We start from the raw sequence: 18,674 nt of genomic DNA, 5'->3' as shown, positions 1-18,674 counted from the left end.
TGTCTATCTACTTATCTGTCTGTCTGTCTATCTGTCTGTCTGTCTATCTGTCTATCTATCTAGCAGCTGCTTAGGAACCACACCAAACAGCTTAACCACCTCTTAAAAAAATGTTTTAAAATTTTTTGTTTGTTTGTTTATCGTCCATGTTCCATATACAGACACAGAAAGTCACTAATGTGATGGTCTCAATTCAGCTCAGATTCACTGTGGATTCTTTCTGTTATAAATGTCTACAAACACATGACAGCTGTAGGACCATCATGACCAAATAAAGTGCTCAAATTCCATCTCTCTCTCTCTCTCCCTACCCTCCATCATCTTCCTGCCCTCCTTGCTTAATTTGTTATTACTTAAGAAAAGTGTATGTTTCGTCTTAAAATAGTGAAATTAGGGCAGAAAATACAAACATATTTAACATGCTTTTTTGAATTACACCAAATGGAGCGAACAACACATCAAAAACCTGTATGCTCATTTGGAATGACATAACAGAGAGACAATAATTTATATTTTTTATTATTATACTACTCCTTTAGAACTCATATGACCCCTGCAGTAGTACATTCATGTTCATGATTGGTCAGATGGTCAAGAGGACTCAGCCAATGAGCAGCAGACTTGTACAGTATGACACATGAACAGAGGGGCATTTAAAAGATGGAGGGGGCCAAAACCAAACTCCTGCATTACAGGAGCATCTACAGGACTCAACTCTACAGCAGAGACCATGAGCACCCAGTTCAGCAAAGGACCCACATTTGGACTCTCTGCTGATGTCAGAAATAAGGTATGTGCATTTTATAATACAAATGCAATAAACTTGAAAGCCAGCGTATGATGTTCTTCCTGATCTCTGATGATCTTGATGATATGGTGTTCGCCATATTCAAAAAAAAAAAAAATCTACAACATATTGCATATTTAGAATAAATAAGCTGATGCTAATAATATGCTGTTTTTACCCCACAAGACATTTGTTTTTCTCCCCACCTCACAGAAAACATATACTGAAGTGCATTCTATAAATTTCATCTACATATGGATGTTTTGTCTGTATTAAAGTAGACATTGTTGTTCATCAACTTATTTTTGTTATTGAAGCTCTTTAATGTCAGAAAATCTAATGGGAAAAATTTGTCATTACAAGATGATTCATAGATGGTTATTAAAGCTTCAGTGACAATATCTATTTACTGATATCAAAGACAATAATATCTACATTGTTGTTGTTGTTGCTGCAAAATTCTGAATGGCAAAACTGTTACCTTAGCCTAATAATGCATAAAGGAGTTTTTATCTCAAATAGCTTGCATACATAATGTTAGAAAAGCATTGGGTTAGTAACAAGTTAAATTGTTACAAAGCACTAATTTTACCTTTTCATCACTTGACATGGCAGCTGGCACAGAAGTATGACCCTCAGACAGAGGAGGCCCTGAGGATTTGGATCCATGAGGTCACAGGTCGAACGGTTCCTGACGACTTCATGCAGGGACTCAAAGACGGTGTGATCCTGTGCGAGTAAGTTTCAGCAGTGAAAGATAGTTAGTAAGCTTTATTTAACCAGTTAAAAGGACTCATTGAGAAAAATCTCTTCACCAGGAAAGCAGAAAAGAAAAACATGTCACAAAAGGAGGATATTTAGGGACAATTATCACAAAAAACACATAATTATAAATAATAATTGAGATAGATTAAACAGAAATTAATAAAAGCAAAACTAAAGTGGAGATATTAAGTCAAAAGTAAAAATTCAAGGGTCACACAAAGACCTGTTCTCACAACATTTTTGAGCTTGGCATAACTGCTCTTATATGGTGTTCGTCCGCTAGGCTGATCAACAAACTACAACCTGGATCCGTTCCGAAGGTCAATCATTCAACCCTGAACTGGCACAAGGTAGTGTGTATATCTGCAATGTTTGAATTTTGAGGCATCGCTCGCATTGCTCCTTGACAAATTTGTGTGCATACTATATTTAAGGGCGACTTCTTGGGTTTCATATTATGAAATGGAAACCATTAGTCACATTTTTGCCGTTTCAAGAACTTGGAGAAATGCAGAGAATGTAGACACTGGAAGAGTGTACAGAAGTGAGAGTTAGGATGAAGGCACTGTCAAAGTGGTTACTGATTTACAGTGCAAACAGTTACAGAAGATAAAAGAAACATGCAATTAAGAGTAGTCTACATTAACATGGAATGCAACACAAGAGTCAAACTCATCTAATGAATGGACTATTTTACCTCATTAACTCCAGTCTGTTTAAAGTACTTCAACTGTGGAACTGGCCTACAAATACTATATTTCCGGACATGGCATAGTAGTATCTATGAGACAAGCGCCTGGTTTCACAGACAGGGCTTAGATTAAGCCAGGATTAGGCCTTCAATTAGGACATTTAAGTAGCTTTTATAAACATGCCTTAGAAAGAAAAAAATACTGGTGTGCATCTTGAGACAAAACTCTGGGCACTGGAATATTTTAAGATATGTCAGTACAAGTTGCTTTCAGTTAAAACAGCTCAAACATACATTTTAGTCTGGGACTAGCTTAAGCCTTGTCTTTGAAACTGAGGAAAGAAGATCTGGGAGAGATTTGGACTTCACCCAGAGATGCATCCATCCCTATTTATTTCAGTCATTTTTATCTATCCCCTTAATCTCTTTTAGTTGGAGAATATCACTCACTTTGTGCGAGCCATTGGTGAATACGGTCTGAAACCATATGACATCTTTGAGGCCAACGACCTTTTTGAGGACATGAACCACACCCAGGTCCAGTGTACCCTTGTCACTTTGGCTGGAGTGGTGAGAAAAACTAATAAAACTCTTTAATATACAGTAGGCTTGCTGCGGTAGTCAGTGTTTTACACGGCCATACACAATCACATTACTTGCCACCACGGCACAGTCCCCCACTGTTGTTTTGCTTTTTTATAGAAATAAAAACCATTTAGTTCATTTGGACAACAGACACTACAATTATAAACTGAAAGCATCTGTTCTGCTCCATACACTCCAAGAAATGCTGGGTTAAAAACAACACAAGTTGGGTTAAAAATGGACAAACCCAGCAATTAGGTTGTTTTAAATGTTTGCCCAACCTGCTGGGTAGTTTTATTCAACTCAACTATTGTTTAAAAATTATGATTTAAAAATGCAGAGTCGCAGCACAGTGCAGCAGGAGTCAAGTTGCGTTCACACCATGTCGTAATTTCCGTAATGACGAGATTTCAGCTTGTAAAGAGTATTTACATCATTGTAGAGCTTGTAATTACAACTTGAAAGCTGGGAATGAGAGCTGAGAGCTCCTACTTGTACCACGTGACCGCCGTGTGCCATAGAAAGGCATATTTCCCGGCTTGAGGACATGAACAGCTCCGAGTAGAACGTCACGTGTTGTTATCTCGAAGATTTCACTTATTACATGACGAGAGTAAGGAGAGATAACTGACAGGAGGTGCGCAACAGATCCTGAGCGTCATTGACTAATATCTTATCTTGTAAAATGTGTGGTCAGTACTGCTACTTCCTATACACAAAGTTTGTGTGATCGCGAATTCCAAATCGAGCGTGCATTCAAAAGCGATAACACCCCCTGTGGTATTAGTAATACCTTTGTTGTCACAAGTTTATAGGCCTACTGGTGTGAAAATTTCCTCACTGTGACATCCTTAATAAACAGCTTGATTGAACTGTAAATACAACCAAAAATATTTTACGCTGTTTCTGCTGTCTTTTTCCATGTTCTCTCTTCACCCAGGCCAAGACTAAAGGCTTCTACACAAAAAGTGACATTGGTGTGAAGTATGCAGAAAAAAAGCAAAGGAAATTCAATCCTGACAAGATGAAAGAAGGGAACAACATTATCAGCCAACAGGTCACATGACAAATACTTGGAAATAGATGCCAATGCAGCAAGAAAACAGAAAACACTTTGAATACTGGAAAAAAACAGCATGCAATTGCACAGAAATGGAAATTAGCCTAAACTAGACAAAGATCAAACGTATGTAAATTAACTATTTGAATTACAGTTGCATTTGATATGAATGTAACAGTCTCTGCTTCTGTAGCACCTGCAGCTAAGACACAATAAACACTTTATTTCAGTAGTCCACTTTAGACATTATACTAACTAAAAGTAGTACCTTTGCATCTAACTCTCATTAGAGTATTAGTAAATGCCTGCTTAATATCTGCTAACACTTTATTCTGACGGTCCCCAACAGACATTCTACTGACTTTAAGAAACTTTGCAACTACATGTCAAATTATTCTGTTAAACTAGCCCGAACCCAAACACCTAACCCTAACTTGACAGTCTACTAGAGTTAGTCGACATGTAGTTGCATATTAATGAGAGTTAGTCAACATGTAGTTGCAAAGTTATTTGTAGTAGTTAGTACTGTAGTAGAATGTCTGAAGTGGTACCATTTTTTATGTTTTCGAAAGAAGTAAATAAATTTAAATGCCAGAAATTTTAAATAGCTGTTTTCTATTTAAATTTATATATATATAAATCATTTAAATATGCTGATCAAGAAACATTTCTTATTATTATCAATTATTATCTTATGTTTATTGTCACAAAACAGTTGTGCTGCTTCATATTTTTGTGTAAACAATACTTTTTTTAGGAATATTTGATAAATCAAAAGTTCAAAAAACAGCATTTATTTGAAACAGAAATCTTTTATAATTTTATAAATGTATTTTCTGCCTCTTTTGACCAATTTAATGGATGCTTGCTGAATAAAAGTATTAATTTCTTTTTTTTTTTCAAAAATCTCACCAACCCCAAACTTTAGAATAGTAGTAAATATTACTATTTCTCATCTGATTTACAGATGGGCTCCAATAAATTTGCCAGCCAAAAGGGCATGACCTCATATGGAACCAGACGCCATCTCTATGATCCCAATATAGGCATGGAGAAACCAGCGGATCGATCCACTATAAACCTCCAGATGGGCACAAACAAATGTGCCAGTATGGTGAGAGCACATGCTGCATTAACGCCAAAATCACTGTAATTATGAGTTGACCACTCCATTCATGCCCTCTTTGGATATTATGTGCCAACACTCATAATAGCAAAACTGATACATGTGTGGCTTTATTGCTGATGACAGTAAAATACTTTAATCACACTATTAATTCACCTCTATGCTCTTGAAAAATGCTTAAGAATTCAGAAAGCAGCAATGGTTGTAATAAAATTATATGTCTTGAAAGTTCAAGAATGCCCTAAAAAATTCCTGAATTGTTGCAATTACAATAAATTTATATATTAACTATGTCTTTGTCCTGTTGTAGGCTGGAATGTTTGCTCTTGGCACGGCTAGACAAGTTACTGAGAAGAACGTGAATCTAGACCCGGTGGACAGGACAACAGTATCTCTGCAGATGGGAACCAACAAAGTTGCGTCTCAGAGCGGCCTCACTCCGATGGGAGGCTCACGTCTAGTGTTCGACCGCAAATACTGCGCCAAGCCTAATGAACAAGACGCCATTGATTTCGTTAATTAATACACTTTGGTATTCAGCATTGGTTGGCAATGTCCCTTTCTCCTGATTGATCTAAGACCAGCTTAACTAAATTAAATGATCATTTTTATGTGGATGATGTAGGGATACATTTTCTCTCCTTAATTAGAAAAACAATGAAGCTGCTCTCTGATCAGTTTAAAGGGTATCACCTACCAAACAAAATCTTCTAAATTCCAAATCATCTGGTTTAGGTGCTTCATTATGGATCATATTCCTTAAAATTGTATGTAATTGGTCTTTAGTTTCACAATATACTGGATCAGAAAAAGTTACTGATTGAACATAAACAAAAGATCATCGATTAATGCCTATAGGTGGGAAAATTATTAAGTCTTAAACAACAATGAACATGTCGATACAAAGGTAATGAAAGCATAAAAGGTAATGGTTATGTTATTGTTCTGAAGTAGGGTCAGGACAAGACCCTGTCCCCTACATTTGGTCCCTTGTCATCAGTTATTAATTTATGTTCTTTAGGGTCATTAAAGGTACACTATGTAATTTTTGGCCCTCTAGCATTTAAATAAAACTGCATGAATTATGTAGAAGAACATTGTGTTGGTTGTATGCAACTCCCTGTGAAAACCATCCCAACAAGTCTAAAATGTAAACACTTAATAGGCTTTCCAGGGTAAGACAAAAACACGTTTTGGAAGAAGGATTGATGATGTATTTGTTTTTTTTTTGTTTTTTTGTTTTTTAAGTTGCATAGTGTGCCTTTAGAGAAAAGGAAGGTGAAGTGTGCATTCACACTGATGCACATTGATGTTTTCAGATTATACACCACTTGTGTAAGTATTAAGGAAGTGGTGCAATGTTCAGAGGAAAGCATGAAAGCATTTGAGCATTTCACACACTTTTGATCTTTTCAGCCTGTGCTTGCTATGTCTGCAATGGAGAATTGTGACATCTTCTTTCCATCTTCTGTCTGTACCGTTTAAAATGTCTCAGCAGAAAGAAACCGACATTTCTTGGCAATTGCATATACAGTATAATGTGTATAATTACTTTGTCACAAAAAACAAACAAGAAAATTCTCACAAGACAGAATAGCATTAAAGAGAAATGTTACTCTCTGAGTAGTAACTAATATTTCTTTGGTTGTCCTATACTGTTTGGGCATCCTTAACAAATCTACTGACACATGGTACAGTGATAGAACTGACTTTATATGTACTGTAATACTGAATGATTATATTGGACCATGGCATCATGTTACTCCAAGGTTCATCAGAGAGCACAATGGAATTGCATTAGCAAGTAAGCTATATGGTACACCATGTCCAAAAAGAAAAAAAGACCTGCACAAAAAGTAATTCTATGGTACTTTTTTGGCACCTTTCTTTAGAATTATCTTGAATTTACTCCATGCATTCTGAATATAAAGCATTATCTTTTATAATAGATAATAAACAATGACCAAACTTACATGTCCACTCGTTTTTACTCGAATTTGTTGTATCAAATCTTCACTAGTAGGGGGAGCCACTGACCCACGTGTTCTGCAGTGAGGGGCTACTGACACTACATCAGATTGTGATGAGAGGGTCTGTATCCCTTACCAGTCACTGTGATTTTGCCAAGTAAGACATATTTTGTTGATCCTGGAACAACATTCCAGTCTGAATTTAGTCTTAACCCCATTCCTACCCCTAAACCTAATCTTACCCATAACTTATCCCTAAAATCAGAGGGGAAAGACAGGTGAATAACATTGATGTAGAAGCACCTAACCCTGGTTGCAAGCCAAAAGACATGAACAGTAAACTTGTCCCTCAAATCTGATTGGTTGATTAGAATGTTGTTCCAGGATCAACAAAGATGTTGATCCAGGAACATGTCTTACTTGGCAAAATCACGGTAATCATCTCTTACCATTGGAGAAAGCATAAGCGGCACCTCTCAGCCTATCGTGTAATGGCCTCTGGTCTCCTTCCCTGCGTACCGCCACAGCCGGAGTGTTAGCATTAGCCGTTACACTTTTTTGGCTAAAGGTTGCAGGCTTGCCTTCCAGTGGCTTTGACTACATTCAAAAGGGAACAAACTTGCCTATTTCGTGATGGGAGGTCCGACTCATTCAGAGAACCACATAAAAAACAGATTCAGTGAATATTTTACGCCGTGACACAATATATTTGTTCGAGATGCATCGGCTCTGCGCAGACCGATCAGTGTACGGCATCAAAGTACCGCGAGAGCGTTTTGAAGAGCATATGGCTCCTTATGCTTTTGAATCGCTCTCGCAGTAATTTGATGTCATACTCCGATCGGTCTACGCAGCTCGAACAAGCATATCAACACCCCCACATGATCATTATTTTCCTAAGTTTATAATAGAAAATAGAACTCAAATACAGTTAATTTGGTATTTTACACACAAACAATAGGCTACTAAAACTTATTTTAATTTTTTTGGGTGAAAAGTTCTTGCTCGTTGCAGTAAAATTCTGAATTTATTAAAACCAACGCGTTGAAAAAAAAAAAGCCAAGTCGTAAAACGCCGGTAAATGCCTTATTTTAATCCAATGTGACGCACTAGCTCGCTCTTTGAAAGCATGTTAGAAAGAGGTGTGTCTTAAGTTGTTTTATTCGAGAACCTCTCGAGCCGATTCGAAATGAATCCTGTTTTGTGAACGTGTTCAACCGATTCATTGAAAAGATCCAACTCACATGAACGATTCGTTCACGAACCGAACGTGCCTTTGCTGTCATTTGAGTTCGGCAGACATGTTCCAACAGGTATTATACCAAAACATTCTTACATTTTGTACCTGGATAAATGATAAATACGCTATCAATTACAAGTTTAGTTTCTCATATTGGTCGCTTTTCTGAAACGCGACCACGAGCGTCAAAGAAATGTAAGAGATTTGTGTTTGCCGTTAGCTTCAGTGTTCAGTTAAACATAAAACATTAAAGCACGTTGTTGTACATTCATTGGTCATTTATGTCACTTATATGAAAACAGCAATTGTTGATTTTATTGTTACATTTCGGAGATTAGCATAAACCTGCAAGAATGATCATTTAATTATATTAACGCTCCAAATGTTTACTTGCTTCTAATCGGTCACATCTGTGGTTTTTTGTATAATGTATTTTTGTATAATGAACTATTATTGTCACTGGCAACCTATTTCTCATTTAACTGTCTATTAAAATAAATAAATGGACATGAAAAATTTCACATAAATATTGTTTTGAATTTAATTAGTTGAGAAGACACTTGCTACCAATCACAAACGTGTATTCCAGTGTAATTGTAATAATTCATTATGCATGGGTCAAAATTTGTGGGCTCTGTCCATGCAGGATCTGTCCCCTCTGACAACGGCCCTGATTTTCGATAATGACTGTCTGGTTGTTTATGATCCCAACTGTGTGTGACTATGAAATGGAATAGCAAAAATTTTAGGAATGTACAATCTCTATTACTTTTTTATTCCTAAAGTGTAATACAATGCTGCTTTCCTTTTTTTAATCCATTCTCACTCTGTGTGTGTATTCTCAGGTGTCATTTAAAGAGCTGATGAAAGTGTTAGGGCTGGGAGCCGTAGCTTTCGTTCTGGGGGTGGAGTGGTTAGACTGGCTGACGCGGCGTCTGAGAGTCTCTCGTGGGCCTCTGAAAGAAGTTCTGTTCTTTCCTTCACCCCATGTCTGTGTCGAGCACCTGTTCACACGCCATGGACGTTTCCCCTGGTAGTTTGGTCAACTTTTTCCTAATCTAAATGTGTAATAGTGTGTAAATCAACTCATTTCTCTGCTTTCTCTCGGCCCTCAGTGCATGTCCCCTCCCCCATGGAGTTGAGACATCCTTCTCCAGGCTCCTTGAGCATCTCCTGTCTGCACGTACATCAATGGACCTGTGTGTGTTCTCCTTTTCTCACATGGAGCTGAGCAGGGCGATTCTCCTCCTGCACAAACAGGGAGTCGTTGTACGAGTCGTTACGGACAGAGACTACATGACCATCACCGGATCTCAGATCGGCACCCTCCGTAAAGCAGGTGTGCGTATGTATATACTGTATATTTCAGTCAAAATAGTTTTAGCATGTTAATGAATATGGCAATGGTAATGTATTTGGTCTTAGCCAACTTAGACCAAATACATTAACATTATGAACTTAGCCCCTTATGAACACTATCACTTTGGAATAAGGTCTCTAGTGTTCCACTAACCTACTGCTCAGCAGTAACCAGACAGACTTCAGACACTACCTTTGAATATGCTTTAAAGGGTCATGAAACCCTAAACCAAATTTTTTGAGATTTTAACAGTTATGTGTGTTGAACAGCATAGAAGTCGATGCTACCATCTGTTAGTTTTGAATGTAGGAGAAAACTAATTTTAAACCTTTTTGCGCTATTTTCAACTTCCTGGTTTAAATTCGACTTTGTGTCAACATTTTCTCATACTATAGTGCGATGATGACTCATCGGTGTCTCGTAATTACTCATGAGACTGCATGTCCTTATCCTATGAGAAGACGTGTTGCTTAATTCATGACAGCACGCGCTTAATTATTCATGACATTGATTTCCTCTGACAGACGCTTCAAACAGTGAGATTGCATACAATAAGCAAGAGATGCATTAATGGGTCAAAAACGAGTGTTTGTTTTTGCTTTGTAAGAGTTCCTGTGTCACACAAGTTCTCTTCAATATCTGTGTCATTGACACAAATGCGATTCATCCACACTGTGAGTGTAACCGGTCTTTAACCGATTAAACGGCTCATAAAAACGCTGTAAAATAAGTCTCAAAAGTTATCAAAGATGCAACAGTGTGTTCATATATGCATTTCGATGCAGAGAACAAAATGCGAATGGCTGTGCATTTATTTGTGCAATAAATTTTAGCAAAAACCATGTGTATATTGTGTTGCATGTAATGGTAATTTGAAGTATGCATTTGTGGGAGGCTTTGATGCTTTTAATGAGAGTGAAATAAAACTGTCAGAAGCCGTTGCTGTGTTGTCAGTCTCCCCTCATCCCCCTCTACTCCGCAGCGTAACCACGCCCAATTCTGTAAAATTTTTCAAAACTGTGGTGAGAAACAGGGGGTTTCATGACCCTTTAATCACGGCCGGGAGGATCTCAGACAAGTTTCAGAGAAAATCCCCCCAACCAAAAGAGGTTTTGTTTCCTCTTTTGTTAAAGTCAGACACACTAACTTTGGCCTAAGTGTTGGGGACATTTAGTTTTCAAAAGCAAGAAAAAGCAATGTTAGTTATGATTAATTTGAAAAAATCCTTCACTTAGACATACATGAATCGAGAGGCAGATCTAGGCAGGTGGAGCTGGGGTGGTGAAGGATCTCAGAGGAACTGCAGGACCAGTTTATGACGAACACTGAGCCAGACTATTTAAATGTTGAGCAAGCCATCTCAATGGCTTCAAGATCAGCAGAGGCCAATCAGTTTGTGCTGTGTAGTAAAGATGTGATTGTTTGCAGATTGTAGGACCCATCAGCCTGTGCCATCTACAGTTTCATAACTGAACTAGATATATACACTGATGAGTCACAAGTGAAGTGAATATTGTTGATCATCGCCTAACAAGACCGCATATTAAAGTCTGGGTAGATTAGATGGAAAGCAAACAATCAGGCATGTGTTGGATGCAGGAGAAATGGGCAGGAATAAAGATCTGAGTGACTTTGACAAGGGCCAGATTGTTATGGCAAGACGGCTGGATCAGAGTATTTCTGAAACGACAAGGCTTGTGTGTTGCTCCTGGTCAGCAGTGGTAAGAATTTACCAACAGTGGTCCGAGGAGGGACAAACCACAACCCGGCAACAGGGTGTTGGGTGCGCAAGGCTCATTGACCCACAAGGACAAAGAAGGCTGTCCCTTTTGGTCCTAGCCAACAGAAGGTCTACTTTGACACAAGTCACACAAAATTTTAATTATGTTATGGGAGGAATGTTTCACAACACACAGTACATTGCACTCTGCTGCGTATGGGGCTGCATAGCCACAGACAAATGAGAGTGCCTATGATGACCCCTCACCACCGTCAAAAGCACCAATGGGCACATGAACTGGACCTTGGAGCAGTGGAAGAAGGTTGCCTGGTCCGATGAATCCTGTTTTCTACAATTTGCAAGTAATCACATGGATGGTGTGTACGTGTGAGCTGTTTACCTGGGGAAGTGATGGCACCAGGATGCACCGTGGGAGTATGATGCTCTGGGCAATGTTCTGCTGGGAAACCCTGGGTCCAGCCTAGTCTTCCGTAGCCAGACCTTCAGACAGACGGCAGAAGGTCTGAGCTCTATCGCAGCTTTCATTGGCCAAGGACCAAGAGGACGTTTGACTGGCATGTAACGCAACCAATCACAGTTCGTTTTGTTTTGTGTCATGTTTAGGGGCATGAAAATGTAAAGTCAATGTCCCTACAATAACAGACCGGCATGCATCTAATAAATTATTAATTAAAAAACGTTGTGCAAGTTGACTGCAACAATGGAGCCGCGTTACATACTTTTGAAAATCCAGTGTTTAGTTAATCCTTTAAAGCGCTCATTCTCACAGTCGTAAACACGACGATGTTCTTCTTCCATGAGGGGTTTGGCGTCACGGCATTTGTTTCCAGGCAGACCATTAAAGAACGCGACACAAACGTCTCCCGGACATCCTGTAGAATTCAACCAACCAGATGACAAGTTTTTCTAGATAAGTGTGCCATATGCATCAGACGTTCATCCAACGGTCCATGGGCCTGACATCTGAGGTTGAGACTAGGTCCAGCCATTCATGTGCACATCCCACCAACCTAAACATTGAGTCAGACTAGGTACACCCCTACATGACACATGTTCCCTGGTGGAAGTGGCCTCTTTCAGCAGGATAATGCAGCCTGCCACACTCACCGCACACATTGCTCAGGATTGGTTTGAGGAACATAATGAAGAGTTCAAGGTGTTGTCCTGGCCTCCAAATTCCCCAGATCTCAGTCCAACTGAGCATCTGTGGGATGTGCTGGACCAACAAGTTTGCTCCATGGTGGCTCCACCTCTACAGGTCTTGAAGAATCTGCTGCTAAAATCTTGGTGCTAAAGACCACAGGACACCTTCAGGGGTCTTGTAAAAGTGAATGTGACATGACATGTGGCCAAGTATGGTGTCCCATACTCAGAATTTGTGCTCTGCATTTCAGCCATCCAAGTGCACCATGAACACACCCGAAGCAGTGGGCAGCCATTCTTGCTGTGGCGCCCAGGGAGTGATTGGGGGTTAGGTGTCTTGCTCAAGGGCATCTCAGTTGTAGGTAATAAGAGTGGAAGAGAGTGCTGTTCATTCATTTCAACTGCCATTTGTAACAATTGTAGAGTCATGCATTGGCGGGTCGGCGCTATTTTGGCAGCACTCAGAGGACCAACAACATATTAGGCAGGTGTTCATAGTGTTTTGGCTCGTCGGTATATACTGTATGTATATGTATGTGTGTGTCAAGCCAATGAGTTATTTTAGTCCTGAACATAACTAAAAAGTTTAAATAACCACAGAAATGTCTCTGACTTTTTAAGAATTTATTAATTTTCATTACTCTCCCAGGCCTGATTTACCGGCCTGAAAGTAACATTTCTAAAATCCTAAGAATTTATGTATGTTGAAAAAATTCCAGAAATTTTAAAATTCCCTCATATTTCCTTTTTTTTTTTTTTACGACTATGTGAATCTCATTATTGTATTTAGCACGGGCTTGTCCTCACAGCTGTGGTATGCAGTATGAAATGATTTATAGTCACAACTTGCAGACTGTTGCAAGTGGTAAATGTGTCATTCATACCTAGATTACAAGAGCAGCGCAGCTCACACATGTTCTGTCTGGCTCAACCTTTGTTATGTCAGTACACACTGCTGTAACTTCTGCAAGCTCTCACACCTGGCTACTGCAGCATTAGTGCAAAATTAAAGGATCTAGATGATTCACACATTGGCAGATGTTGCTAAATCACATCTGTTGTTAATTTGCAAGTGGATTTGGAGCTAATTAATAGTTTCCGATCTGTTTTTCACCTCTGTTACAGGCATCTGTGTGAGGCATGAGATGAGCTCAGCTGTTCATATGCACCATAAGTTTGCATTAGTGGATGGCAAGAAATTGATCACTGGCTCCCTCAACTGGACCCTAACCGCAGTCCAGAGCAACAAAGAAAACGTCATGGTTACAGAGGAGCCGGAGCTGGTACAGCCCTATCAGCAGGAGTTTCAGAAGCTGTGGGAGGCCAATGATCCAGCCAATCACAAACCTCAGACCACAAACGGGGGGCTAAATAGATAGACATGTAAGGTTGAGTGGATAGATAGGGCTTTAGCTTTCTTTTTTCCTTAAGGTTTACATGACATAGTTCTACATGGAGGCGTTTATTTTATTTGTTGGATTACTTTTAGAAGTTGAAAGCTAGTTTTGTTATTTCTGACGGTTTGTCTTCATGGCAATCTCAACACCTTTAGGTGTTTTACATTAGAATTTTTATGAACATTTTTTTAATAACTATTTTCATATTTAGTTCAATATAATTATAATTATTAAGATGTGCCCTAAGCAAAAACTAGTTCAAATAAAATCTGCTAAAATATTCCATAGCTCTGCTTATAAACACCTATTGTGTAAAGCAAGCTGAAACCTGTGAGTGTGTTTCATAGGCATGCCTTTGATTGCTCAATTCCTGATGGCGCTCGCCTTTTGTGTTCCTCTTTTGTGACTAGGAGATTTTAGATAAGCTTGTTTCTGTATCTATGTACCTGAATATTATATCAAAAAATAAATATCTTTAAATAAAAGATGTAAATAGACTTAATGTACTGAAGGATTTATTAAGATTATATATATATAAAATAAATACCTTTAAATAAAAGATGTAAATAGACTTAATGTACTGAAGGATTTATTAATATATATATATATATATATATACTCTCTAAAAAAATGCTGGGTTGTTTCAACCCAAATTTGGGTCAAAAAATGGACAAACCCAACAGTTGGGTTAAATTTTTAAAGTCCCCCGTGGTGAAAATCAAGTTTTTAATATTGTTTATATGTCTATGTGGTGTTTTTAATATGCTTTAAGACAAACTGTGTGCAAATTCATAAGTCAACACCATTGTTAAGTATTTCCTATTTAAAAAACTGCAGTGAAAAAAAAAAGTCTCAAACATGCGGTTTGAAATCGCTGGTGTTTCTGACATCACAAACTACCTTGTAACCAATCATGTCAACGTGCTGTCGGGCTTTAGCATATCATTATAACCATGACCGCTCTGAAGCAGGAGTGTCTTTAGAGAATACTGTATATCCCGGTATATTTTTCTGTTGATATAAAAAATTGGGTAAATTTGGCAATATAGCAGGTGTATGATGTATATAACGAAGTGTATACCTTTCTCCACTGATGTTAAGTTGTTCAAATCGTTTCTAAGGATACTGATTGTTAGAAGATAGCTGCTGTCTGACTAGCGAATGGAACATGGTTTGTGTAACATTAGCAACACATTATTAGCTTTTTGATAATGTAGTCAAGCAAAAGGCTAATCATATTGATGCAAAAACTTCAGATAAATGAGATCCAGGCAGTCCAGAAATGATTATGTCAGAGATCAAATTTAAATAAGGAATAACAAATTTATTAATTAAAAATTATAGAGACAAACAAATGAATTAAGTAATTAGATTTTATTATTAACTATTAGAGTATTGTATCTGATAGATGAAGATGAAGATCAGAATATAGAGAAAGAAGGAACAAAATTAAGACATTTGCAGAATGAAATGAGAGGTAGAAGAGAAGAAGCAGAAGAGATGCGAGAAGCAAAAAGAGCAAAGAAAAGCTAAACTATCAAAGACCCAGTCCGTTTTATACCATAAGCACAGGAAAACTTACATCCCACTCAAACTCATGTTTTGGTCTAATAAGAAAATGTCAAACAGACTTATCCATTATGTCATAGTTGGTGTAACAGCTAGGTCAGTTTGACTGGTCAAATGTCAAAGATAGATGAAAATAGATACAAAAGGTGTTGTTTTGACACCCTTTTGCAGATCCTTATCACATGTCTGCAGAAACAGAAATGGACATATTTTGATACAAAGGTACATCAAGTTCAAATGAGCAACTAATTCCGAAAACATCGCTTCTGCAGTACTTGGCAGGCATCCAATATCTAACCACAAACGTGTTGTTCTTTGAAGAACAATTGAATATAGCACACATACGTATTCTTAAAGATAAAAAAAAGAATAACCATAAAGGAGTACATTAAGGAGTAATACTTGAAAATATGATGAGGATTAATATATGGAGTAGGAGTACATGAATATATGAAATCAAAAGTAATATTGATAAATCATAAGCCATAAATGATTAACATGAAATACGAAATAAAATGCATGAATATGAATATTGACCACTTTGGATCCACCAATATTAAATACCGTTATGTGTCTGGAGTTGTTTGTGCAGCATTTACCTCAGTAAGAGGTTCCCTTTCGAAAGGGAACTCAACACTGCGTTTGAATACGCTATGGGGAACGTCATCACGTGAACCGGTGTCTGAAAGCAATATCAAATCTCACCAATCCTATTGGCCTGGCGACAGCCTATGACGTCATCATAGACCTGACCCGGAAGTATAAAAGAGCGACTAGAGAAGCAGTCAGTATCTTTTCGTCTTCAGGGACTGTTCTGTTTGATCGCGATTCTTCGAATCTGGTAAGAATATTTAAACCATGTCTAACATGCTTCAGGAAGTGTGTGGATCCGTGTCCCAGGTTTCTGACACCTGATGACACACACAATCTGTGCGTTATCTGTCTGGGAGAGGAGCATGCATGGACAGTGCTTGAGGGCGCTGTCTGTGTAAATTGTGAGCGTCTCTATGAAGACGCTCCGCTCGCATCTGGCCATCTTCTCGAGGGAAGAAGGGCCGGCATCTGTGCCTGGTGGTTCTGGTCCCACTCGTGCTGAGGCAGAGCGGCGACTGAAATCATGGGGCTCTCAGGTGGAGCTTGCTGAGGAGTTTGAGAGAGGTGTAAATCTCTCTCAACTCGCAGTGGCTGACGAGGGTGAGCTGCTAAATGATGATGATGTTCTCTCGTTGACATGATCAGAACCAGCAGCGAGTGCTCTTCTGGCATTAAGCCCAAGAGAGCAGGAGATGGTGGTTGATGAGGAAGTGGGCGAGCATGCTGAATCTTCTAAGCCTCCCTGCCCTGCGTATGCGGAGCTGCTCGAGGTTATGGAGCGCGCTTCTGGCAGGCTTCAGCTGCCTTGGGAGCGTGTTAAGAGAGAGGTTGCACGCGGACGGCTCGACGAGCGGTTCCTTTCCGGCCATAACCCGACAGCCCCCTCGAGCCTTCCATTACTTCCTGATCTACATGTTGAGACCCCTATTGACAAGACGTTTGCGAACTATCTCATCACAGGGTGGGCCCCGACACTAAAAGCTCCGGTCCTGCCTTCCAAGCCCCTTAAGATGACTTCTCGTTTGAATGGCAGGGCCTACGCAGCAGCGGGTCAGGCTGGTGCTGCTTTACACACTATGGCAGTGTTACAAGCTTACCAGGCTGACCTGCTGAAGGATCTGGATCAGGGGCAAGGTCTGTCCCCTGAGGTGGTAGAAGAGCTGCACTGCACCACAGATCTAGCTCTCCGGGCCACTAAACAGACTGCTGCCTCGGTTGGAAGATCGTTGGCAGCAATGGTGGCCACGGAGAGACATCTGTGGCTGAACATGGCTGACATCGGGGAGAAAGAAAAGGGCTTTCTCCTCGATGCACCAGTTTCGCCCTCTGAACTTTTTGGTACCTCCATCGAGGCGGTGGTGGGAAAGTTCAGAGAGGTGAAGGCGCTCTCGGCAGTGTTTAAAACCTGCATACCGCTCAGATCTGATCCTGGGCCCAGACAGACAGGAGGTCCTGGTCCGTCCCGATTCGAGGATGGGAGACAGGCCCAGAAGTCCAGTGTGGCCTCTCGGGCACCTCCTCCTCCTCGGAGCAGGTCCCAGAGAAGGCGGGACTCCAGGAAGAAGAAGCAGGATCTGGACACCAGCAGCGTCAGTTTGTTGGTAGATGTTTAATTAGAGTTTTGCTCACTTAAAACTAGCACTACCACAGGTTTATGCCCGTGATCTTTTAAGTAGTAGGCCGGTGCTGGCCTCCTTCAGAGCATGGCAGCGTTTTTATTTGTACTCCCCTTACTGTAAGGGTAAAACGTGTTTCTTACTAAGTACATTGCCTGTTGGAATGTGTAGATTTTAGCTCAGATTGAGTTAGGTACCACACTTGATTGTTTGGTTCTCAGATTACGCTCCCTTGTAGCTTAGACACTGCCACTGGCTGACGCCTGTGTTTTCTGGAGTAGTAGGCCATGCTTGGGCCTCCTTCAGAGCACATTGACGTAATTTGTACTCCTCTTGTTTTAAGAGTTAAGTGGTTTTCTGAGTACATTGCCTGTTGGAATGTGTGGGACAGATTTAAGCTCAGGTTGAGTTAAATAGTTAACCTCACTGGATAGTCTGGTTCTCATTTTGACTTTCTGAAGTCACAGGCCTTGTTTGGGCCTCCTTCAAGAACATGATGGCGTAGGTCTGTACTCCTCTTGCTTTAAAGAGTAAAAAGTGTTTTTACTGAGTACATTGCCTGGCAGAAATTAGCTCAGATCGAGTTAACCTCACTGGATAGTTTGGTTCTCAGATTTGGAAATTTAGGAACACTGCCACCGGCTGACGCCTGTGTCTTTCTGCTATAGTAGGCCCTGTTCAGGCCTCTTTCAAAGCAGAGTGGCATAGTTTGTACTCCTCTTGCGTAGAGTGTAAAAGGTGTTTTACTGAGTACATTGCCTGTTGGAATGTCTTGAATTTGGATTTAGCTCAGGTTGAGTAGTTAACCTCACTGGAGTGTTTGGTTATCATATTTGGCTCCCTTAGAGCTTAGACACTGCCACGAGCTGATGCCACGTGTCATAGGCCCTCTTTTGGGCCTCCTTCAGAACATGATGCCGTAAGTTTGTACTCCTCTTGCTTAAAGAGTAAAAGGTGTTTTACTGAGTACACTGCTTGTCGGATTGTGTTGAGTTAGACTGTTATGTGGGCACTCTACAGTCTTTTAACT

At 39.6% G+C, this 18,674-nt stretch overlaps 2 protein-coding genes across 3 annotated transcripts; both read left to right on the top strand.

Annotated features, from left to right (window-relative positions):
• Positions 1 to 730: 730 nt before the first annotated feature.
• On the top strand, positions 731 to 5,537 carry cnn1a (calponin 1, basic, smooth muscle, a). Its single transcript, XM_051892747.1, has 7 exons — positions 731 to 790; positions 1,403 to 1,524; positions 1,836 to 1,902; positions 2,676 to 2,813; positions 3,769 to 3,885; positions 4,856 to 5,002; positions 5,325 to 5,537. Exons 1-7 carry the CDS (start codon positions 731 to 733, stop codon positions 5,535 to 5,537), a joined length of 864 nt encoding a protein of 287 aa, XP_051748707.1.
• Positions 5,538 to 8,138: 2,601 nt separating this feature from the next.
• Positions 8,139 to 14,362, top strand: pld6 (phospholipase D family, member 6). Of its 2 annotated transcripts, none has more exons than XM_051892843.1 (4): positions 8,139 to 8,297; positions 9,070 to 9,257; positions 9,340 to 9,563; positions 13,594 to 14,362. In XM_051892843.1, the coding sequence occupies exons 1-4, from the start codon at positions 8,229 to 8,231 to the stop codon at positions 13,845 to 13,847; spliced, it is 735 nt and encodes a 244-aa protein (XP_051748803.1). In that variant the 5' UTR covers positions 8,139 to 8,228; the 3' UTR covers positions 13,848 to 14,362. The 2 variants fall into 2 exon arrangements, with proteins under 2 accessions (XP_051748803.1, XP_051748811.1); XM_051892851.1 differs by lacking the exon at positions 8,139 to 8,297 and adding an exon at positions 8,315 to 8,419.
• Positions 14,363 to 18,674: the final 4,312 nt, after the last annotated feature.

This window comes from Ctenopharyngodon idella, chromosome 1, assembly GCF_019924925.1.
Source record: "Ctenopharyngodon idella isolate HZGC_01 chromosome 1, HZGC01, whole genome shotgun sequence".
Taxonomy (NCBI): domain Eukaryota; kingdom Metazoa; phylum Chordata; class Actinopteri; order Cypriniformes; family Xenocyprididae; genus Ctenopharyngodon; species Ctenopharyngodon idella.
The sequence above is the reverse complement of the archived record's forward strand: the minus strand, read 5'-3'. Positions and strand labels throughout refer to the sequence as shown.